We start from the raw sequence: 25026 nt of genomic DNA on the forward strand, positions 1-25026 counted from the left end.
GCAAAAAATCTAAACCTAGATAAGTCATTTTTTTTCTTAAAATAAGTGCATTTGTTGTTGAATTGAGGAGGCAAAAGAGACATTTTGCCAATGGAACAAGACAATTTACACTTAAAATAAGAAAACACAATTGCATTGTCTTATTTAAAGTACATATTATCTAATTATCTTACTTTAAGAGTAAAATTACTCATTCCATTGGCAAACTATCTCATTTACCTGCTCAAATTAAGGGTGAATACACTAAATTAAAGGTATACTATGCAACCGGTGTTGACTTTCCAGCGAGGCTCCCCCCAGAGGGCGAAAGTAAAAGTGCACTATCGTAAATATGCACAGCTGTTCTACTGGTTTCTCCGTCAAGCCAGGCGCGGTTGTTTTGAGCTTAGCAGACAGGCGAATGCACTGAATGACTAACACAGTGAAAGTATGAACATGCACACAGAGAGAGAGAAACCATTCCAATGTTACTTACAATCGCATCAGCAGAAACGTGAGGTCCGCGTCAGCATTGCAGCCTTCTTTTTATTTTAGCTCTCGCCATTCGGAAAAAGCTTGCCCGATGTTCACCCGTGTACGACTCCTCTCTCTGTCCGGAGCCCTTTTCCTCTTTCTTGCCTGCTCCGACATGGGCTTTCGCTGTTTTCACGCTGGTTCCGCCATGATAACTGCACAAAGATCGCCACTGTGCTAGCAACGAGCATGCTTTTAACTGGGGGCGTGTAGCAGTTCTCGCCGTAAAGCAAGACTGACTCTCACGAGACTTCTGAGCCTGTGGGTGCGGCCCGAGGGCTCCTGCAATTGCAAGTGCAGTATTTCCCCCATTGACCACCAGGGCGGCCGAGAATACCTTTGTTCAACCTGAAATGACTCATTTAATCATCCAAAACGTTATGGAACACATTAATTAACTGAAAAATGTTGCATAGTGTGCCTTTAAGAAATTTTTACTTATTTCTAGATCGTTTTTGCAGTGTATTGAAAGCGCGCGAAAGCGTGCCAGAGCCCATTTCTCCTTATGCACGCTCTGTTTAAAAGTTGCTGTTTGCATCACTCATTCAAGCTTACTCTCCAAAAGAAGATTTACAATTTTTCCACTATGTCAGACACGTCACCAGTAAGGGAAAATGGGGATGGGCACATAGGACGGCTTTATGTTATCATATCACCAGAATGATTGACAATTAAGACCACCTATTTTGACGATTCACCCAGAAAAAGAACATCCTCCACTATAGCCTACCTTTAAATAACTCGACAAATAAAAATATGAATATTTTGTTTGGTAATGTTTGTCTTTTCTCTCCACGCTGCTGCTGAAACTCACCTTGTATTCATGCAGAGCCGACTCTCTGTCCTCCAGTATCTGCCTCTGCCTTTGCTCTGACACTGGCTCCATACCTGGATGAACCTGCCTGTGTAAAAAACACATGCATCTACAAATTAAGCTAAATGGAAGAGGAAAACATTGACAGAAGACACCAAAGAAGAGAAACAACAAATCTCTAAATCTTAAATCAACTCTAAGTTAGGAACTTATTTCATATGTATATTACAGAAAAGAAGAACTAAAAATTAACCCAATTTATTTTAGTCATGTGAGTATGTATATTCTAAGCCCTTTAGTGTTCGAAAGAACATATTTTATTTTATAAGTAAAGTAAATTAGATATTTAAATACATTTAAATATGCAAATATGAGTCTTCAGTATCTCAACTCTTCTGCAGACTGTGTTGAGGTTCTATTAAAAAATACCACTGATCCTATTTTTCTCTTTTCCTACCATCTGAGCTGGTTTTCTTGTTCCTCATTCGCAGTTTCTTGAACCTTTTTCATGAAGAGAGCCTCTTTCATCTGCCTGCTTTGCTTCACTTTCATACTGCCACAGGATAAGGCTGAAGAGGAGCGGGTGCCGAGGAAATAAAAGACGTTGGTAAGAGTTTAATGGAGGAGATTGCGTTAGACGACACAAAACAATTGTTTAAAGGGTTGCAGCCGTGTCAGCTTTAGGAGTAAAATCATTGCGGCTGTTGCTACCTTTTGTGTTGAGTTTATTGATGTCTTTGATAAGCATCTTTGCCACCCCTGCAGGCGTACAGGCATCCATTGAAGGTGGTTGGCCATGCTTAGCGCCCACCTTATCTTTAAATGTCTAAATAGAGAGAAAGATGGTAGAAAAAAGTATTTTTTTATGTACAAAAGAAAACACAACAAACCTTTTTAAAGCACAGAAATATGTACTTTAAAAAAGTTTTTTTTAAAGAACATATTTGCCTTTGAGTTTGGGTGTAAAAGAAATTATTCTGTTCACTTCTAAGCACCTTTGATTTGTCAGCCTCCTTGTTTGAACTCCGCCTGCCTTTACTTCCAGGAGCTCTGTAGGCAGGAGCTGGACGTCCTTTGTGTTCTGCAGGAGCTGAAGCACCATCGTCTGCTTTTCGGTCCAAATGGCTGTCATTGGGGATCAAAATTTAAAAAGCAAATTTAAAAAACAACAACGTAGGATTTGGGAAGTTTAAATGAAGAAAACATGAAAAGCAGGAGAGAATATACGGTAGAAGAAAACGTTCAGTATATCACTTGACTGGATATAAATGGGAATGCAAGGTGATGCAGTGGGTACTGCTGCCTTGGAGCAAGAACTTTCGAGGTTTGCTTCATGGCCCGGGGTCTTTCTGAATAGGGTTTGCATGTTCTCCTTATGCATGCATGCATGGGTTTTCTCTGGGTACTCCGGCTTCCTCCCACAGTTCAAAAACATGACTGTTAGGTCAATTGGCTTCTATAATTCTCCTTAGGTGTGAGTGTGTGCATGAATGGTTGTTTGTCCTGTTTGTCTCTTTGTTGCCCTGCGATGGACTGGCGACCTGTCTAGGGTGTACCCCGGCTCTCGCCCATTGACAGCTGGAGATAGGCACCGGCACCCCTTTTGACCCCAGCATGGATAAGCGTGACGGAAAATGGATCAATGGATGTATTCAATTTCACATAGACAGAAAGAAGTTAGCCGTCCTCATTAGCAGGTAGATAAACACATGGTTGGAGAAAATGGTAGTGCCTTGTTAAAGTATTAATGCATCCAGATCTTTTTATCATTGAGATACCTTATTATATGTTTTTAGGCTGTATATGTATTTACTGTACATTACATATATTTATTGATATTTTGCTGAACCATGTTTGTCTGCAGTTGCAGCTATGAGATTTCTGGTGCATGTTGTTGCTCTTAGGGAAGTGAACAGCTGACAAAATATGAGAAGGCATAATGGAAAGTAAAACAAATGAAGAGTAAACTGAAACACAGCCGATTTAAGGTAGCTAAGAACCATATTGACCCTCTCAAAATGAACAGAATAGGCCTCTACCTTCACATACTGAGTGGAGAAAACATCTAAAAACACTGATCAATGCCTCCGATTCTCCCAGATTTGCCTCACAGATTTTTTTCCCTCCACATTTTTTATCCTAAATATCTATTACATCCCAAGAGTCACCTTTTAGTTCAATATTATTTTACAAATAGAAGCATTTACTTTACATTATATTATTATACTTATTATACTAAAAAGGAAAAAGCGAGACCAAAGTAGAAAAATATAAAATCAATAGAAAATAATGAAAAAATGTTTCTGTATTGTGAATGGAACAGAAAGACATTGATTCAGGGTGGAGCTACCGTCTACTTTAAAGCTTTAAATAATCTTCAACAATGGATGTTTTATAAAGATATCAACTTTATAAAGAGTTTCAAAAAATCTCAGTTTGTCTCTAAAACTCTGTTTGCTTTGTGGGTTGCAAACAGAGGAAGAGCTTTTTTAGCCACTAAATAACTATCAACTCTGAAGTAACTTCCAATCGACACAGACAGACTAATTACATGCAGGATTTGAATGGAAAAACAATTGAAATAATATAAATGCAGAAACATTTTTGCAGAAACTGGAGAATATCTAAATCCAGGCCATTTGTTTCGAAATGCAGCTGCTTTGTTGGAAATTGTTCTTCCATTTCCAGCGTTGCGTTTCTTATAAACAACAACATTGACGTTTGCAGCAAATACCTTTTAAATAACTTTCAGAGAAATAGTGGAAGGTTGCAGCTTTGGCCTGTTGATTCCAGGATCAATTTCCAGGCCAGAAGGAAGCTAATATGAGGGCTGTTTATTGTGATATACTGCTTGGACAGAGGAGGGGTGTGGGGGTGGCAGCCAGGCTCTGCAATGAGGTCACCTGTCACATATTTTCTGTATCACTCCCCTCATATTTATTTGTGATTATGAAACAACTCCTAATAAATTGGTATAAACCAACAAGAACCCTATAAAATTCACAGATTTATTACAGTGTCTATAAAGGATAGAATTAGATTGATTATATGTTAGGAAAATACAGAACTGAAGCCCAGTGATTAAAATATGACTGAGTAAACGTTAGTTTCTTCATCCATGTCAGGGAAATCATTCAAACAATCCAAATCAAACACTGATTCGGTCTAGAGCGTTGGTTATTTTTTACGGACTTCACATGCATATAGCTTTTCAATCATTTCACTGCACAGTGGGAAACAACAAACACAGAGAGTGTTTTATATGCTAAACATCCATTAAGAAGCATTATCTATTCTGATATCACTGCAGCAGCTACCAAGTTTTTTTTATTTTTTTCCCCCATGAATTATTAACTTTTGGTGGAGATAACAGCAGACAGTGCAGTGGAAGAAGCTACTGCTGCGTGATGGATGGCCCCATCATTCTCATGGGAGCAGAATTAAACATTAGGTTTTTTTGTGCCAGCCGGAAAAATAAATGGGACGCTCTAATCAGCACACAAAGCCATTTGCGGAGAATCCAGTTTTGCAGGCATGTTTTTCGCCTAAAATGTTTATTGGCAGTTTGCTCGGAAAGCCTTGGAACATTTTTATTTTCTGATAGGAGAAACAAGAAATGAAAGAAATTGCTTTAACTATTTATGTGGGACATCCAAGATGCAGGAAAACAAAACAGGAGAGAGGAACTAGAAGTTCAACCTTGGGTATTTGCTCAGGGTTTCATGCCAAAAACGTTGTGTAACCAAAGCTTTGAGAGATTCCTCTTCAGATAAAGGTTGTGCAGAAAGCTTGTAAATACATATAAAATGTGAGTATGGAATGATATGTTGGGGTAGAATTGAGGACAGGGGTAAATCTTGCAGCCAGGAAGAGCAGCTTGACTTTTTTTTCTTGTATCAGTTTTGGGTGGAAAAAAAAAATCAAAACTTTACTCTGTTTTCAATTTTACATATAGAAGTAAAGTATGTGTTTATGGCAGTAGGAACGCTTTTTATATGAAACCTGCAAAATGCATATATTATGGTAAAGTACAGTTTAAAAAGTACTGTATTTGTTTGTTTTTTTCTTTCATACTTTTTCACAATGCATAAATAAAAACCCTCCATGCAATAGTGTTTTACTTGCACTACCATTGAGTGGTCTTTTACCTGCGTGCTAAATGAGGGGCTGAGCTCCCGCTGACAGTGCACAGGTAGGGCTTGGTGTTGAATTGTGAGACAACCAGCTGAAAGGTGAACTGAGACGTCTCATACTGGAGAGGACAGAAAATCACGGTGAGCGTCGCTTCTCCATTGGCTGGAATCACACCTGGAAAAGAAAGGCGGCTCTGAGGTTAGCATGGGGTCTGACCGCTTACTTTCAGCCCAGATCAAAAATGGCTGATACGGTATATCCAGATGCTACCCACACATAAGAGGAACTAGGTAGCATGAAGCTTGAATTTATCTCTAAGATTTAACTGCATCTCAAATAAAAACAGCTTGAGAAAAAAATCCAAAAAGAACGCTCAATTTAGGAGTGAAAAGGGCGGCTGATGTTTTTGGCTGATATTAGTGTTTTTTCACTTTTTTTCATGACACTGGCCATTGTGCCTGTACATTACCACTAACCTCCATTTGCTATATTTTGTTAATGTTTTGTTTAGGGATGCACAATATAATCGGCCCCCTATCAGTATCGGCCTGTATCGGCCTTAAAACTGAATATCGGACATCGGCCACCCCACCGATATTTAACCCGATATTTGATCAGCTTCTGAGTTTCTAAAGTCTAAAAAAAAAAAATAAAAATACTACTACTTCTTCCTCAAAAACTTATTTTTTACAGACTTAAAAACTTCTAAAGATGAGGGAAAAAATATTGATACATTAAAATATCACAATATCTTCATATGCTGATATATTGCCATTTAAAAACACCATATCAATCTCTTTTACCAATGAAATATTGCTATATGTCATCGTTATGTTACGAAATCCCCCGAGAATCCACGAAATGTTGCCATATTTTTATATGTTGATATAAAGACGTGGTATCGATCTATTTTACTAACAAAATCTCACAAGAATTTGCAAAATATCACGAGAGTTTGTAACAGAACAATGAAATTTCACGAGATTTTGAAAGTAAAATAGATCGATACCGCGTTTTTAAAAATCAATTTGATATCAGCATATGAAAACATATTTGAGTATATTATTTTTCAAAGTGTCAGAAAGGGATAACAAAACTGCTATTTTCAATGACTACTTATTTTTGTCCAGCTTTAACATCAGTATCGATATCGGTTATCGGCTACATGAGGTTTAAAATATCGGCATATCGAATATCGGCCAAAATCCCAATATCGTGCATCCCTAGTTTTGTTTGATTTTGAATAGATGTTTCTTTATGTTTGGAATTAAAACTTTTTATCATGTAAAGGAAGGAACCATATCGGCTCCAAGAATCGGCCCAAAACTATTAGCAGCAGACAGGCTCGGACCGGGAACGATTTTCAGCCCTGCATTTTTCAATCTACACCAGCCCACTTATGGACACCCCCCACCCCGGAAAAAAATAAATAGAAGCACAGTCAAATGTGTGCGTCTGAAATGTGAAACACAAAAACGAATACACATTGTGGATTAACAGATCTATCTTCAAGCATCACAATACAACCATCACCAAGACTTCTATAATGCGGCTTTACTGGCTTTGGTTATTAACATGGACACAACAGTGACTGCTGCTGCGTAACGTCCACACTCACCACATCAGCAGGGTTGCCAGATGTCACTGACTCACGTTTTCCAGCCCAAAAATTTTCATAAACCGCCTGGACGAACGAAATCTCGCCCAATTTGAACCAAAGTCTATTGATCTCTTAGGCCATAAATCTAAAGAAAAAAATTTTTTAACCATAGACAACCATCATAAACTGTCAGATTGAGAAACATCCCAACCTGGCAACAATGCACGTAAGACAGGAAACTTTGATGAAAACCCAATCATGCACCGCAACATATTTTTGCAAAATATTCAAACATAAATTTGCCCAATATAAGAGGAATAATCAGCCTTAAAACTGACTCCTTGATCGCTAGAAAAAAAACTTTTATTAGTTTGAGAGAATATGATACAGAGTTTTGTGTTTTGGTAAAAGCTAAAACATTTCTATAAAGTAACCAGACCTACATGTAAATAGTTGGCCAACAATAACTGAACCAAAGATAAAGCTTCAGTTAACACCTGACTGTCAACAGCTTTATTACAAATAGATTAACAGAGTTGGGCCAAACAACAGATCTGCAGTATCTAAATACAGAGGTGTCAAGTATAGAAGTACAAATACTTTGTTACTGTACTTAAGTACACTTATTAAGTATCTATACTTTACTCCCTTACTTTTTTTCTTCCTACTTCTGACTTTTACTCATTACACTTTCACACAAGTATCTGTACTTTCTATTCCTTACATTTTTAAAAGAAACATTACTTGTTACTCTTGGCTTCGATTTAATGTTTATGAATATTTATTTCATGTCATGCGCGCCATCCAATGCAGATTATTAGCACCATCCACATCTAGTGAAAACTAGTGTAATTGGATGAGTCATAGAACGCAAACACTCATTGATTAGCTAAAGGAAATCATCAGAAGCAAGCAGGTGTTCTTCAAACTGCAAACGTGTATTGTCTATGCTATTGGATAAAGTTGGATTCAGAAAAAGATGTTGAAGTGTCTGAAAGGTCGGAGACTGGCGAGAGCGACAGAGACCAACAAGGCCTCCCTCATCCTTGGCCCCATCTTCAAGAATTTTTTCGAAATAGTCGAAAAATTGATCTTTCAATTCATATAGTTGCATCCGGCTGTTTTTTTTAAAGGTTACTTTATACTTTTATAAGTTTTTGGAGCACATACTTTTTCACTTTTACTTGAGTAAAGAGGTAAAGTTGATACTTCAACTTTTACCAGGGTGTTTTTAAACTGCAGTATCTATACTTCTAATTAAGTAACAAATGTGTGTACTTTTGACCCCACTGTCTAAATATCTTTTTGGGCTAGCAATTAGAGGAAAACAACATTAACTTTCTTCATTCTTTAGATGTTTTGAAATATATATCCTTTTTTCACAGTCTCATAAGCTACAGTCATTGCACTTTTTATCAGGCGTTTTGTTGAGTTCTTTCTATCTTTTAACCTAGATCACAATCAGACGTTAAAATGGTGTTCAGTTCTGCGTTTGGTAAATTTGAAGTCATCTGGTGAAGCTTTGCATTCATTGTGTGTTTGAAAGTCCAATTTGTTCCCTCCTTTAACTTCATTGCTGCAATATCTCTGCATAATATTCTGCCCTAATAACCCGGGGATCCCTACTGCAATCAATAGGTGAATCAGTTTCTATGAGATTCAAGCTTGTTTGTGAATATTCTACTAATAGATCATCAAGACACAGACTTTGCAAGAAAAATACACTTGCCTCAATAGATACAAAAATCATAAATAGAAAATAGTTTCTATATGAATATAAAATAGGTGTAGATTTGGATAATATTGCAAGGTGTTTGCAAGGAACAGGAACGCATATTGGAAAAGGCGAAATCCTCCTGAGCCATTAGAGGTTGATTAAGAAATAGGAGGATTTGTATTATTTGATTGCCCTATCTGCTGAATGCTGGTGTGTTAGCCAGCCCCTCTGGGGTTTCTGCATGTTCTACCTTTCCATGTGGTTTCCTTAGGATACTCTGGCTTCCTCAATCAGTGCAAAACATGCTTGTTAGTTAAATCAGCCTCACTAAATTTCCCTTAACTAAGTGTGTGTAGAGGACTGTTTGTCCTGTGCGTTTCTCTGTAATGATCTGGCATTATGTCCGAGGGGAACCTGGATTGCTTTACTCCACAACTCAATAGGATTTAAGTAGGTAGAGAAGATACTAGAGAAACTTTTAATTATATAACCCTTAAAATGCGGTTTATAGAATAGAATAACTATTTAAATAACAGAGCAGGGAGGATGGTGGGAGATGGAAAAAGGAAAGAGATTTATTGTGGGCATAGTTTGCTTCATGCTTAAATTGTTTTTTGTAATCTAGCTAGTTTTTAATACTTCATATACGTCATGCTGTTTAATGTCACCTTTAATTCATCTTCCTTATATCTTTATATTTGAACCTTAGTTCCTGTTTGGTCGTAAACTCAAAAGTTACACCTTAGATTTGCTGATGAACAAAACATCTCCCACGGCCTTTCCGTCTGTTTAGGGCCACAGAGGGAGGAGAAGTTGGACGCTAAACCATAACATCGAACTGCAACTGCTGTAGTGACTGTTTTCATGCTCTGCTGTTGTTTGTATAAGCAGAACGGAAGCACATAACAGCCTCTTCAGAAAAAAAAACACACACACAAAAAAAAAAAAACTGAAACTCATTTGTATCTCTCCTCTTCTCATTCCAACGTTTTAAGCCAGCTGTAATCCGGATCCCAAGTGCTTTTTCCGCCATCTGTTGTGATGCTTTCCAGACCATGAATGCTGCTGTGTGGCAGAGAGTGGAAACTAGAGGGACCCTTCAAGTCATGCAAAGACTTATGAACAGCTCTGAAGGTTGAGGAAAGCCTTGCACATTAGCATTGTCTAGCGGGTGGATTCTATTTTTAGACGACTAAAATGGGAGTTAAAAATACACTTGCATATTTTTCCACATTTTCTCATTATAACCTCAAACTCTATTCACTAGGATTTCTTTATATGTTGGTTTATAATCATTGAAAAGAATCATTTTCGATGCTAAATAGAATCATTTTCCAAATCTTTACCTTTGAGGGGGTGGATGGAGAAGGCTTGGTGTGGCTGAATGATGAACACTTCAAACTCAAAGTCAATTGGACAGCTACATCTCATGGGAATTGAATGATGAACACTGCAGACAGGGAAGAGAAGAAAAAAAAGGAGAAAAACAGATCTTATTTATCTATGACTGGACACAAACACGTGAATGGAAAGCAAGGTTGGATGTATTGAAGAATACAAAGAGACAGGTAAGAGCCTGGGCGGAGGAAAGGTCACAAAACTCCCCGCCACGGATCTCAACACACACCTTTGTCCGAGCGGTACAGCTGGCAGGTCGATGCGAGGAGGGATGTGCAGGTCATCGATGACAGGGTAAGCATGAACTGGAATTAACAGGTTCTCCTCCCCCTTAAAAGGAGCGGGGGCGGATGCCATGAAGAAAGGGAAAGAGATATCATGAGAAAGAGGTAAAAAAAGACGGGATGTTTCATTGAAAGCGATAGGATACAGAAGAGGATTAGAGCCACTGAAAAAATAAAAAAAGTTAACTGATTTTTAAATTTTATTTCAGTTTAATATGGGGGAAAAAGTCAGAATTTTGCCTTTAATCTCAGAACTCTGACTTTTTTCTCAGAATTCTGACTCTAATCTTAGAATTCTGACTTTAATCGCAGAATTCTGACTTTAATCTTAGAATTCTGACTTTAATCTCACAATTCAGACTCTAATCTGAAAATTCAAACTTCTTTCTAAGAATTCTGACTTTAATCTCAGAATTCTGACTTTAATCTTAGAATTCTGACTTTAATCTCACAATTCTGACTCTAATCTGAAAATTCAGACTTCTTTTTAAGAATTCTGACTTTAATCTCAGAACTCTGACTTTAATCTCCGAACTCTGACTTTAATCTTAGAATTCTGACTTTAATCTCACAATTCTGACTCTAATCTGAAAATTCAGACTTCTTTCTAAGAATTCTGACTTTAATCTCAGAATTCTGACTTTAATCTCCGAACTCTGACTTTAATCTTAGAATTCTGACTTTAATCTCACAATTCTGACTCTAATCTGAAAATTCAGACTTCTTTCTAAGGATTCTGACTTTAATCTCAGAATTCTGACTTTAATCTCCGAACTCTGAGTTTAATCTTAGAATTTTGCCTTTAATCTCAGAACTCTGACTTTTTTCTCAGAATTCTGACTCTAATCTTAGAATTCTGACTTTAATCGCAGAATTCTGACTTTAATCTTAGAATTCTGACTTTAATCTCACAATTCAGACTCTAATCTGAAAATTCAAACTTCTCTCTAAGAATTCTGACTTTAATCTCAGAATTCTGACTTTAATCTTAGAATTGTGACTTTAATCTCACAATTCTGACTCTAATCTGAAAATTCAGACTTCTTTCTAAGAATTCTGAATTTAATCTCAGAATTCTGACTTTAATCTCCGAACTCTGACTTTAATCTTAGAATTCTGACTTTAATCTCACAATTCTGACTCTAATCTGAAAATTCAGACTTCTTTTTAAGAATTCTGACTTTAATCTCAGAATTCTGACTTTAATCTCCGAACTCTGACTTTAATCTTAGAATTCTGACTTTAATCTCACAATTCTGACTCTAATCTGAAAATTCAGACTTCTTTCTAAGGATTCTGACTTTAATCTCAGAATTCTGACTTTAATCTCAGAACTCTGAGTTTAATCTTAGAATTATAACTTTAATCTCAGAATTCTGACTTTATTCCATCATTAAACTGAAACAAAATTTTAAAATCAGTTTTTTCTTTTTTTCAGTGGCTCTTCTGTAATAGTAGGGCGACAGTGGCGTTGGATGTAGGAGTTTGCCCTGAAGTCGAAGGATTGAAGGTTCAAGCCCCGACTCCGACAAGACACTTCAGCTGCATTGTCTACTGAAGGTCAGAGGGCCCGGTGGCGCCAGTGTTCTGTCAGTGAGCCCCAGGGCAGCTGTGGCTACAATGTAGCTTGCCACCATCAGTGTATGAGTGTGTGCGTGAATGAATGTAGTGTAAAGCGCTTTGGTCAAGTCTCCTGACTTGAATAAAGGCGCTATATAAGTACATACCATTTAGTAGGGAGCAGCTAGGGGGTTCAAATGTTTGCAGGATTCTACAAAACTGAATGTAATTGTCCAACTTTGCTAAATGCTATTTTTTAAATAGCATTTTTAAATATGACCAACAAAAGGGTTACGGTTAGGGTTAGCTAACCTTGCAGTGAACACGGATGCAGTCGTAGAAGTAGCGCCACTCGTCTGGGCAGAAGACAACCTTCAGGGTGTAGGAGAGGCCTGGGATGAGCCGACACTTGGCAGACGCACGGAAACAAAAATCAGAACTGATTGCATTCATGGAGGAACGGTGGGGAGAATTTCACATTCAGGTTGAGAAATACCTTTTTGGTGTAAGTTGTATGGAAATACTTTGTCAGGGTTGGAATTATATGAATATTAATCACTTCAGATGAGATGTTGATTAATTTCTAATGGACATAAGAGAAGAAAAAAAGAAAATAAAGAAATATTATACCTTTGTCACGCATATAGGGCTTTGAATTAGTTTTTAATAATTAAAAAAAAGGTAGAAACTGGATAATAGGACTGCTAATGCGGATAATTTACAGATTAGTAGTTATTTTAATACTGTACATGTCCTGGTTTAATGCTCAACACCTCTCAAAAGCAAAGAAAACCTTTTCATAATTTTTAAACTTTTCCATGATATTACAACAATATAACTCAACTGAGCTCAGAGTTTTAATAAAGCAAAATACTAAACGGTTCAAGTGTATTAAATACTTTTGCAAGCTGAACCAGTGTTTTCCTCACCAGGATCTTAGTGTAATTCTTTCCCAAATCAAAGCTGGTGAAATGGAGCTCTGCAGGGTCTGCTTGGATCTGACTGTTGCTCTTCAGTTTGGCGTAGATTTCTAAAAGGGAAAATTAACATGTTGAGAAATTCAGTGTAAATCAAATATACGGTAAGGAAAATATGTAGTTGAGCACTCTGCTATTTTGCACGCTTAGAAATCAATGATGGAGGGGTCTGAAATTGTCATTGTAGGTGCATGTCCACTGTGAGAGACATAATCTAAAAAAAAATAAAAAAAATCCAGAAATACTAATATATAATTTTTTTAACTATTTATTTGTATGATACAGCTGTAAATAAATATACACTGGAAATGTTATCTGGAAATAAGTAAAAAATTCTTTAAGTATATTTACCCTTATTTTGAGTAGGTAAATGAGATGATTTGCCAATGGAATGAGTATTTTTACTCTCAAAATAGGATATTTAGATAAAATGCACTTTAAATAAGACAATGCAATTGCTTTTTCTTATGTTAAGTGTAAATTGTCTTGTTCTATTAACAAAATGTCTCTTTTACCTCCTCAATTCAAGAACAAATGCAATTATTTTAAGAAATAATTACTTATCTAGATTTTGATTTTTTTCCCCAGTGTGTGAACACCTGTCAATCAGCCAGAATTGTGACCCCTCAAAGTCCTGTTTGTTGGCCTTCAAAATGTCCACCTGACTCACCTGTTTGAGGTCTTTCGCTGCATAAAGACAGATCAGATCAGTAAGAATCCAAGTACTAACATGGCCAAGACCAAAGAGCTGTCCAAAGACACTAGGGAAAAAAAATGTACACCTGAATAAGGCTGTAAAGGGCTATGGGAAAATTGCCAAGCAGCTTGGTGAAAAAAGGTCCACTGTTGGAGCCATTATTAGAAAATAGAAATAGCTAAACATGACTGTCGCTCTCTCTCGGACTGGGACTCCATGGAAGATCTCACCCTCGTGTGGTTTCATTTAACCTAAGAATGATGAGAAATCAGCCCAGAACCACACAGGAGGAGCTGGCCAATGACCTGAAAAGAGCTGGGACCACCGTTTCCAAGGTTACTGCTGATAATACACTAAGACGTCATGGTTTGAAATCATGCATTGCACGGAAGGTTCCCCTGCTTAAATCGGATGGTCAAGGCCCATCTTAAGTTTGCCAATGACCGTTCGGATGATCCAAAGGAGTCATGGGAGAAATATGGTCAGATGAGACCAAAATAGAACTGTTTGGTCATAATTCCACTAACCGTGTTTGGAGGAAGAAGAATGATGAGTACCATCCTAAGAACACCATCCCCACTGTGAAGCATGGTGGTGGTAGCATCATGCTTTGGGGTGTTTTTCTGTACATGGGATAGGGCGAATGCACTGTTTCAAGGAGAGGATGACCGCGGCCATGTATTTCGAGATATTGGGAAACAACCTCCTTCCCTCAGAACACGGAAGATGGGTGGAGGCTGGGTCTTCAAACACAACAATGACCGAAGTACACAGCCAGGATAACCCAGGAGTGGCTCTGAAAGAAGCATATCAAGGTTCTGGCATGGCCTAACCAGTCTCCAGACCTAAACCCAATAGAGAATCCTTGGAGGGAGCTCAAATTGTGTGTTTCTCATTTACAGCCCAGCAACTTGATCTAAAGAAGATCTTTGAGGAGAAGCGGGTCAAAATCCCTCCTGCAGTGTGCAAACCTGGTGAAAAACTACAGGAAACATTTGACCTGTGGAATTGCAAACAAAGGCTACTGTACCAAATATTAACATTAATTTTCTCCGGTATTCAAATACTTATTTGCAGCTGTCATATCATACAAATACATAGTTAAAAAATTAAGATTTCTGGACTTTTTTTTTTTAAGATGTCTCTCAGAGTGGACATACGCCTATGATGATAATTTCAGACCCCTCCATCAAGTGAGAGAAGTTGCAAAATATGACTTATTTTTTTTATAATATTCTTATAATACTTATTTTTCTGTAAGTAAAGAGGATACATCTCACAAATAAACAGTGAATGTCAGAGAGGGGCTTATAGTTTCATCTGAGTCCCTTCAGAGAGAGAGGTTGATGCTTATACTTGTTTCCAGCAGATGATTGGGGATGCTGGCTCTGCTTCTGGTTTCCTCCACCAGCTGGCTCAGGGGCAGAGGCGTCCCCCTCCTGTGAGGTTCCGAGAGCCTCAGCGAGCCAGACGGGGCTACCTCCATCCTGGCAAAAGGTCAGCTCCGGTTCCCCATGAGAGAGGTGGCAGAAGGCTGGAGGGGAGTCAAGGAGACTGCTGTGTGCCGAGAAATAATAATGCTGGAAAACCAGGAAATGAGGAAAGAAGACGTAGCGAAGCAAGAGTTCATTAGAGAAATTTGCTGCACAACATCTATGTTTTAGAAAAAATAAATGCAAATATTCCAAATTAATGCATAGCATATAGTTCTACTCTACAGAAGCACAAAACAGCAGGGAGGAGGGATGAGCATTTAGATAGAGGAAATTATTGATGGAGGGAAAAGGGGTAAGTATTTAAAAAAAGATGGACGGGAGGGGAAGATTATATAGAGATGGGTGGAGAAAAAGAAGGAAAGGGGAGTAAAATAATAAAGTGCTAAGGCATAAATAAAGGAGACAGGGTAGGAAAGGAGAGAGAACAGAGGGAAGGGAGGAATGAAGGGAGAAAGGAAGGAAGGATTGGTGAATAATTGACAAAAGAAAAAGTTTGAACTATGAACGTTTTCTGTAGGAACCCTACAGTCTTGAATTTTAAATTTCTAAAGATAAAGTCTGCTTTACCAGATTTAGACTGTTAAATTAAGTTAAATTGTAATTAACCGAGACAAAAGTTTAAACAAAAAAAGATATTTCAGAGCACAGAATTTAAAAACAGTTAAAGGTTAACAATTAAAAGTGAATTAAAAACCAGAGTTTTTGCTTCTTGAAAGACAGAGGCTAATTTTGTTGAATGTTCCTACCGGAGCTGTGACGCCTAAACGCCTCTATCTCTCGTTGTTTATGAAACGAGGCAAACTAGGCGCCTGCGTTACCATGGTGACCGGGAAGGGGAGGGGGGGGCGCTGCGCGGTAAAGTTCCATCAAGTCCAAATACTCAGGCCGGAAATACGCGTAAAAAGTTTCAAAGTAAGAGCCTCAATATGTCAATTAACGTTCTTTTCTAGTGTTTAAATAAAATAATAATTATGATAATAACAAAAAATACGGAAAATATAGTTTAATATTTATTTTCAATAACACCACATAATTCTTCTGTACATTTATTAATTTTTTTTTTACATTTAACCTTTATTTAACCAGGAAAAAAATCCCATTGAGATTAAAAACCTCTTTTTCAAGGGAGTCCAACCAAAGAGGCAGCAAAGTTACATAAGAAACATATATACATTAAAATAAATGACAGGTACATTAAAAAAACATATCAAGTAAAACAATTTACCTATTTATAAACCTATATCATGATTTTATTTTGAAATTGAATGGAGCTACAGTGATGTTGGTATTTCTTTTTTGCCCTGCCCATTACAATATAATGTTTGATCTTAAGGGCCCATATATCAGCTGCATATAACAGCAAGGATGTTGTTTTTTATTCAGATCAGCTATGCGGCTTGGAGTCTGGACCTAGATGGGTTTCATAGAGGGAAAAGGGAACATCATGCAGAAAGTTGGGCTTATTGGGGTGCTGCTTTTACACCAGGTAAAGAGAAGAACACTTGTTTGATTTTAATCCATGAGAATACAAAAAAAACAGAATGGTATTCTATTTTACAGGGTAGAACATCATCAGGTTGCTATCCTCACATGAATCTTATTAAAGATGAACAAAAGTGCATGAATGATCTAATACTGTTGAAGGAGCAAAAAGCAAAAGGTAAGTTAATACAGCTTTTGCATTTTTTTTTTTATTCCAAAATGTTCACATGTGTAATTTTTGACAAAAATAACTTCCTTTTTTTCAGATTTGAAACTAACATATCACTGAGATGAGTTTAATGTATAAAATTGGGCCTTTACAGAATTACAATGCTATGTTTTAGTGACAGCTAGTGGTCATCTAATAACACGCACTCTCATATTTACCCTGAAATAAAATAAGGATTTTATTGCATGTTTAATTTTAATTGAATCCATTAATTTTTTTCTCATCAGTTTTTTTAAAACTGCTTTATCTCTTGCAGAAAAATAACATGAAACCTGTCGTTCTTGTTTTATATGTTTAGTAAACAGCAGTGTGCACTGCAAGGGAATGTGGGACACCTTGCACTGCTGGCCACCTGCCTCTTTGGGGGAAACCGTCTCCCAACCATGCCCGGATTTCTTTAATTCAGAAGGTGTGAGACGCAAGCACGATGACGCACATTAAAAAACACTGCCACCCATTATCTGCACCACATCACGCTGGTTAATTATTTCCCTAAAAAACTAATTTGTCTTCTAAGGGAAGCGAGACTTTTTCTTCCTCTTAGGATCTCTATCCAAACAGCTGTGTAAAGCCTATGTAAACAAACGACTGGGTAACATGTAAGAGTGCTGAGTGTTGAAAGATAAAGATAATAAATTTTCAAAAAGGCAGGAAGTTTATCTAGCAATTTTTCTCGGTAATATGTAGTCTTTGTCACATCAAGCTGATCACTTAGGTTCGCTACCCTGAATTAAGATGTAATACGCCACTCATTCCTTTTCTTTTATATATATTTCTGCAGAGCTCCTCTTTGCAGGCAAAAGGAAGCAGTGATTTTATTGGTATTTTGCAGGTAAAGTGCAGCGCAACTGCACAACTAATGGGTGGACAGACCTTCTCCTCCCATACGAGGATGCCTGTGGCTATACTTTCAACGAGTCCTTCCATTTTCTGGAGGTAAGCAGTTTTATTAACTGAACACTGTGAGGTGATTATTCCATAAAGTCCAACCAGATCACTTTCTGTAGTCAGGCAGCAATTACACTCCCTTCCCAAACTAATAAACATAATGCTGATTAAACCTTGAGCATTTTCCATATTTTTTGCCTGCATGGAAAGAAACTCTAAATAGATTTTTAATAGCATTTGCACAGTCTTACAATAAAAAAGTCCTATGACTGTCCTATGACTGTTTACAGTGCTGAGAAATATATTTACCACTTACCAGATTTGTTATTGTTTTGCTTTTTTGTCACTAAATGCTTCAGATCAACCTAATTGAATATTATAATCATCCTTGGAGGCTAGAAGTACAAACAGGAATTTAAAATAACTACAAATTAATCTTAAACGTCACTGATGAATATTTTCACCTGTTCGACTTTGCAGATTTGATTTAATTCACTGAAGATTTTAAAGGATAAAAGATCCTCTTGTCAGTTCCAATGTCTGAGCGTTGCTTGTATTTTAAATCTGATTAAATGGGTTAACACCTGCCACAGAAGGGTTTCATTTCCCTTTTTATATAAATCATTGATACAGCCGTGCATTAAGCCCCTCCTGGGTTCCCCGCTCTCCATTTGTCTCTCACTGTTGGGTTTTTTTTCAGGCCCATAAAGGCGAATGATTATGTTTCTAATCTCTTTTTGATCTCTTTAGATTAGAGCATGCATGTGCTGCTTTAAAATATTGTTTAGCTTACTTCATGTTGTCAGAAATGGGCGTGGCTAGCATACCATAAAAGAGCAGAAAAGGGATTTATTAATTTTGGAGTGATTTTTCAGAGCAGATATCTTTCTGCTTTAGTTTTTACTGATGTTTGAGAGTAGGAAACATTTACAATTTAGTAAAATACAAAAGAAATCTGTAAGCAGGAAAAGAAAAGTTAAGTTATTCTGACTCAAACCAATGTTATTTTTGAAACAAACTACAAATAAATTCTCATTAATCTGATCTCTTCTCAGCCCCCAGATTCTCATCTCTATTACTCCTATGTGAAAACCATGTACACCATCGGATACACCCTCTCCCTCATCACTCTTACCATCGCTATCACCATCTTCTGCCTGTTTAGGTGGGATATATTTTCCTTTTATGTCTGTTTACATGTCAGCGGATGAAGGAAAGCCTCTAAAGCAGATCTAATGTATTCTACAGGAAGCTGCACTGCACCAGGAACCACATTCACATCCAGCTGTTTATCTCCTTCATCCTGAGAGCCATCTCCATCTTTATCAGGGACAGTCTTCTCTTTACAGATGAGGAGCTCTACCACTGTGACAACTACACAGTAAGAACGATATGAACGATTCCAAGGAGCATCAGAGAGAGTTTGTGTTAAGCTGCTGAATTCAGCCTCTCTTTTTTGCGACGGTGTTCTGCAGGTGGCTTGTAAGATTGTGCTGATGTTCTCCAACTACTCCATCCTTGCCAACTACAGCTGGCTGCTGGCGGAGGGTCACTTCCTGTTTACCCTGGTGAGCCGATCCTTCTTCTCCCTGAAGAAACACCTCGCCTGGTACATCCTCCTGAGCTGGGGTACTGCAATATATCGCGTCTCACAGGTTTTGCTTTGCTTCACCTGCAAACAAGTTCATAAACCTCCAGACTGTCTGAAAACGTACATTTTTTTATCATCTCACAGGTGTTCCATTTATTGTTATTGTCTGCTGGGGATGTGCTAAGTATTTCTATGAAGATGAAGGGTAAGATGCAAGAATGATTAATCAGGCATTCATCTAAATAGTAGTTTGTCATAGTTATTAATAATCGTTTCTTATTTCCTGGCCACAGATGTTGGGAAACCAGGAAACTTGAATGGATTTGGTGGATACTGAGAATGCCAGTTCTTCTTACCATATGTGTAAAACATTTTTTCCTATTAACAAAACAAAATATAAAAAATTTGAATTTTCTTGTGCATATTTCATTGAATAAAATGGACTATTATTATGAAGTAAAGGCTAATCAAACAGCTAACACCACTGGATGGTTAGTAATCATTGGCCTTGTTATGCACAGAGATTTAAATTTTAACTAAATGTAGACTTAAGTGCAAAACAAATAATTTTTAACTGTTGAGGGATATATTTTTATACTATATAAAATAGACATTTTAATGCAACTAAAGCTCAAATACCGTACATGATCTGATGGATTTATTAACCAGAGGATATTTGGAACTTTAAAAGAAAAATAACCTTTACTGGGGCTATAAAGAAAATATCAAACTGTCTTGGAGCTATTTAAAATTTGTTTTATTAGTCTTGAAAATATTTTAATATATATATATATTTTTTTTTTATACTGTAAGTGCTGACTAATGCTCCATTAGCTTACTTTAAATTAGTACTATATAAATAGCTTGTTAAGCTTAGCTAATTTACAGTAGCAGCCATTCTAAATTTCCCCACTTTCCTTGGCTGGTTCCCTACAATTCCTTTTTAAACATCAATCTTGGTACTAAAATATTCTTTCTGTCATAATTTGTGGACATTAAGAACTAAAGTAGATCTCGTCAGACCCTTTAATTAAGTGAAAGGATGGAGTCTAGGTAAAAAAAATATGCACGCCCAGGAGAAGGAGCGGGTCACTCCACTGGCTGGAAGTTGGAGGGGATTTTGTTGGAGTTGCAGGGAATCGGGCTCCCATTCGGCTTACGTTTGACTGGGAGGGGCCATTTTGAATGGCTTCTACTGTAAGTCAAGCGAAGGATCTAGTGATGCCATTAGCCTAGTTTTGTCTTAAGTTTTAAAATTCAGCTTTTAGCCTATTCAGAGTAAAATTAATTAACAACTACATTCCTGCCCCCTTTTACAGTGTAAAAGTTACTTTATGCTTTTGCTATGCAATCACCTTAGAAATTGAATTTTTGTATATTTGTAATCAAATGTAAATTTATCTAAACAAAATAAATAACAATTGACATCAAAGATGATGTTTTTTTTAGATGAAAACAATTTCCAACCAATCAAAACATGTCATTTTTTAATTTTTCCAGATAAACATGTTTTATTCTGTTCTATTTATTTCAGGTGAACCTCATCTTTTTCTTGGGTATTTTGAGGATACTTATCAGCAAACTCAGAATGCCAGATGCACAGCGGAATGAATTTAGTCAGTATATGTGAGTTGCTTTTACGACGTATATTATTCTATAGCCATTTGATTCGTTGTTATCTGTGTATCGTTCCTTCATTTTACCTCAGTAACTGGATGGTGGATCAAAATTAACTTATATTTGTTCGGGCTGCAAGTTTGAAAACCTGCGTTTTTTTTTATTATTGTTCTCAGTATTTGAGCAACATGGATATAACGCATTTAGTAAAACATTAGACTGCAAGAACATCTTTCAGACAAAAAGGTATTTTTGTTTGAGTGATAAACCAGACCCCGATCTGTTCCCACGCGTTCTTGTTCAGTCAGATATGGCAGTGTAGGAAGAGAAAACATCTATAGTGTTTTCAATATAAATGATCTGTTAAGACCTAAAGATGTCTTTCTGGGAAATATTTAACTTAACTTTTGGAATGTAAAATTCTAAAACAATTAATTTTGACTTTCTGGCATAAGATGATAAGGACTGCTGCATTTCATTTGTATAAAACCGCCATTATAATGCAAAATGGCTGACTTTAAACTTAAAAGTGATGATAGCTGCAGAGGAAGACAAACATGACACTGCACTGCAAAAAATTGAAATCTAAATAATTTATTTTTTCTTAAAATAAGGGAATTTCTGCTTGAATTAATGAAGTAAGTGAGACAATTTGACAATTGGGCAAGACAATTTATATTTAAAATAAGAGTGCATATTATCTAATTATCTCCTTTTAAGAGTAAAATACCTCATTCATTGGCAAATCATCTTATTTAACTACTCAAATTAAGGGTAAATATACATTTTTATGACCTTTTTCCATATTTCTAGATGTTTTTTTGCCGTGTGGGACGTCCCTATCCATAACTAATATCAGTAATGGGTCCAAAATAAGCCAAAAATAATGAATGAATGAATAAACATGTCAGCCTGTGTCAGATAAAAGCAAGCTGATAGAAACACTACACTTCTGTGTTACATTTTTATGTAAGCCATTGATTGGTTAATAATATATGGGTCAGTTTTTCTCATACCTGTTGCTGTTCATTATTGTCCTGTTTTATTAATATCACTAAATTTAGCCTTTTTTCCAAAAGTTCAAAATGATTAGTAAAAGTATGTACTGTATGGTTTGGGCTGATATCGTATCTGTTAAAATGGGTTTCAGTCAATACTGAAAGCTACAAAAATGAAAATTAAAAAGCTAAAAAGCAGTATTGGCTCATTCCTCGTATGAGCCAATTAATTCAACTCCAACATTAATCCTACTAATGAGTTATACCTTCCAAAGTGAACAGAGTCCAGAGTATTGTTTTATAATTAAAAAAAAGGGAAGAAAAAACCTGTGCTGATAATTATCCCTTTTTTCAACAGGAAGCTGATTAAATCCACATTTTTCCTGGTGGCTCTATTTGGTCTACACTGCATCCTTTTTGTTTTCTTACCAGTGGAAGTCGTAGACTCTGTGTTTAAGATCTGGACGTTTGCAGAGCTGGCGTTGTCGTCCACGCAGGTAAAACTTATTAAACTCACCCACCCAGGACTCAGTTCTACGGAAGAGGATTAGGGCCACTGAAAAAATAAAAGTCAACCTCAACGTGTCAATTTGTAAAATAAATCTCAGAATTCTGACTTTAATCTGATAATTTTGGATCTTAATGTAGATGGGAACTATGAAGAAAGAGATGTGGGAGCACTCAGCTTCCCTGACAAAGATGCGAGTTGTTTGGGAAGGCCAGTGACACATTGGTGGAAAATGAGGGAATTAAGGTGATTTTTTTATGTGCCTGACGGGTCCCCGGGCACGTAATGGAGAAGTTTAACAGAGGAACAGAAGGCGATTAAAACAAGAGAGCTAGTCTCTAAAACAAATAGGGCTACGGCTTAATGCTAACATGTTTGTTAGCTGCCAGAATTCGGTCAGAATTCTAAGATTAAAGTCAGAATTCTGAGCCTAAAGTAAGAATCCTGAGATTAAAGTCAAAATTCTGAGATTAAAGTTAGAATTCTTAGATAAAAGTCAGAATTCTGAGATTAAAGTCAGAATTCTGAGAAAAAAGTCTGAATTCTGAGGGAAAAAAGTCCATTCTGAGAAAAAAGACAAATTCTTAAAGTCAGAATTCTGAGAAAAAAAGTCAGAATTCTGAGATTAAAATCAGAATTCTTCGCTAAAAGTCAGAATTCTGAGAAAAAAAGTCCATTCTGAGAAAAAAGACAAATTCTTAAAGTGAGAATTCTGAGAAAAAAGTCAGAAATCTGAGACTAATGTCAGAATTCTTAGACAAAGTCAGAATTAAAATCAGAATTCTGAGAGAAAAGTGAGAATTTCCAGTGGCCCTAACCCTCTTCCATACAGTTATACCACAACATAGGTCAAAAGTTTTCTTACCCCATTCCAAAGGAATCCAAGATAAGAAACAATTCTTTACATCTATTAGTCTGAAAAAGCTCCCATCTCGAAGGCTTTGAGATCTGCTGCTCCTATGGGCTGGAAATCACTTTTTATATCATGAGCCACTTCCATTTCAAAAATAAGCTAAAAATGTCTTTTGTATTTACTGAGATTATTTTTTTAGTGTGACAAAATTGGGAAATATTTTAGGATATGTGTTTTTACTCTTTTTAAATGCCAGCAGCTTAGAAGAAAACACATGAATCATCTAAGCTGTAACCTTCTCCTCTCACATCTACCAGGGTTTTGTCGTTGCTGTTCTCTACTGCTTCATGAATGGAGAGGTGAGATCAGAACCCTCAGATATAAGGAGAACCGTGTCGAGACTCATCTAACAGGGAGGATCAATGTTGACGTTGCATATTTTAGGTGCAGCAGGAGTTAAAGAGGAGATGGAAAAGATGGAAGCTCACCCAGCATCTTCCCAGTCGGCGACGTCAGCATCACGGCTCCATCAGCCAGATCGGATCACCTCACACTCAGATCTCCCTGCTGCCGTCTTCACCAACCAGCCTCACCAACTCCGGATTCCCTGCAGATACTCTGGAGTTGAAAAACTAGCTGTGTCTCAACTTCAGATGCAATCTTAGAGAAGATGAAGTTAAAAGCTATTTATAGACTAACCTAAAAGGTTTTTTTTTTTTTTTTTTTAAGCCTCCTAATGTTAAAAAAATAAAGCAGCTACCATAACTGGACCAGGGAAGGTCTTAGAATATTTTAATCTGAATAAAATACTCTAAAACAGTATGTAGACTCATAGTGATGATAAAGCATACTTTCCTTGAATTTTTGTCTTTTGATTAGTTTATTTGCTAAATTAAGGGATGCACTTATTTTCTAACAAAGCTTTTCCATTTTGCTTCCTGTGACTAATAAATTCTGACTTGGTAAAATATAAGATTGCTTTGTACCTTTATCATTCGTTCATTTTAAAACCTGATGAAAGCCAGATCATTTAAACATAAAGAGGTCTAGAGCAATATAACGGGATGTAATAATAAGCTTCAGAGTCTATTTAAAAAAAATATATAAATAAGGGATATATTTAATTTTTTCAGAAAAAATGTCTGAATACGTGGAAAATTGAGTAGTTTTGCAGAATTTTTCAGGATCTAAAAGCCCTCAATGAGTAATAATTAAAAAAATAGAGATTATAAAGATCAAATGGAGGTAGGCATCAATGGAATCAAGAAATAAAATTTATATTTTTCCCTATACTGGTAAACTAGCAAAAATAAATAAAAAAAATAAACAAATGAAGAACAATTATATCCACAGTTACAGGTTGAAAAATAAAAAAAAGCTAATAACCCTCGTAGGAAACATTAACACAATTTCCTAATCAAAAATGTACATAAGAAAATGATCCTATCGTACCAGAATGATCAGTTAACCATTATAAAAGGTCTAAAATAAATTTAAATTCTTTGTGGTTTTATTAATTTATGACCTCATAAGGATCCACCAACCAGCAGCCTGATAATACAATATATTTACTGAAACACCTGCATCCCAAAACCAAAGGCTAAATTATAAACATCACTTCCATATTCAACCATTTCAATGGAAATGTCCTCATAACTATAGATCATTTT

At 36.6% G+C, this 25026-nt stretch overlaps 2 protein-coding genes across 2 annotated transcripts in view; one reads left to right on the forward strand and one right to left on the reverse strand.

Moving 5' to 3' along the window:
• cfap221 (cilia and flagella associated protein 221) overlaps positions 1–15987 on the reverse strand; it is a 31947-nt gene extending 15960 nt beyond the window's left edge. Inside the window, exons 1-12 of the mRNA XM_038294750.1 lie at positions 15937–15987; positions 15051–15274; positions 12950–13050; positions 12517–12603; positions 12333–12428; positions 10406–10506; positions 10125–10228; positions 5476–5635; positions 2323–2452; positions 2039–2153; positions 1785–1896; positions 1328–1415 (exon numbers count right to left, since the gene is read on the reverse strand). Coding sequence (XP_038150678.1) covers positions 1328–1415; positions 1785–1896; positions 2039–2153; positions 2323–2452; positions 5476–5635; positions 10125–10228; positions 10406–10506; positions 12333–12428; positions 12517–12603; positions 12950–13050; positions 15051–15180 — 1224 coding nt within the window. The 5' untranslated portion in view covers positions 15181–15274; positions 15937–15987. The remainder of the gene's footprint in view (positions 1–1327; positions 1416–1784; positions 1897–2038; positions 2154–2322; positions 2453–5475; positions 5636–10124; positions 10229–10405; positions 10507–12332; positions 12429–12516; positions 12604–12949; positions 13051–15050; positions 15275–15936) is intronic.
• A 536-nt stretch (positions 15988–16523) lies between these two features.
• On the forward strand, positions 16524–22721 carry LOC119789720 (secretin receptor-like). The gene is made up of 12 exons (XM_038294774.1): positions 16524–16676; positions 16751–16850; positions 17200–17310; positions 17734–17837; positions 18845–18954; positions 19038–19170; positions 19265–19418; positions 19525–19585; positions 19674–19743; positions 20915–21006; positions 22354–22492; positions 22644–22721. Exons 1-12 carry the CDS (start codon positions 16605–16607, stop codon positions 22719–22721), a joined length of 1224 nt encoding a protein of 407 aa, XP_038150702.1. The 5' UTR covers positions 16524–16604.
• Positions 22722–25026: the final 2305 nt, after the last annotated feature.

This window comes from Cyprinodon tularosa, unplaced genomic scaffold (genome assembly GCF_016077235.1).
Source record: "Cyprinodon tularosa strain WSP-4 unplaced genomic scaffold, ASM1607723v1 ctg344, whole genome shotgun sequence".
Taxonomy (NCBI): Eukaryota; Metazoa; Chordata; class Actinopteri; order Cyprinodontiformes; family Cyprinodontidae; genus Cyprinodon; species Cyprinodon tularosa.

What these genes read in the sequence shown, in the direction of transcription:
- LOC119789720 (XM_038294774.1), top strand. Translation starts at nt 16,605, where the DNA reads ATGGGTTTCATAGAGGGAAAAGGGAACATCATGCAGAAAGTTGGGCTT. An exon ending in GGGTGCTGCTTTTACACCAG is followed by an intron (nt 16,677 to 16,750) that starts GTAAAGAGAAGA and finishes TCTATTTTACAG; the next exon opens with GGTAGAACATCATCAGGTTG. An exon ending in CAGTTCTTCTTACCATATGT is followed by an intron (nt 19,744 to 20,914) that starts GTAAAACATTTT and finishes TATTTATTTCAG; the next exon opens with GTGAACCTCATCTTTTTCTT.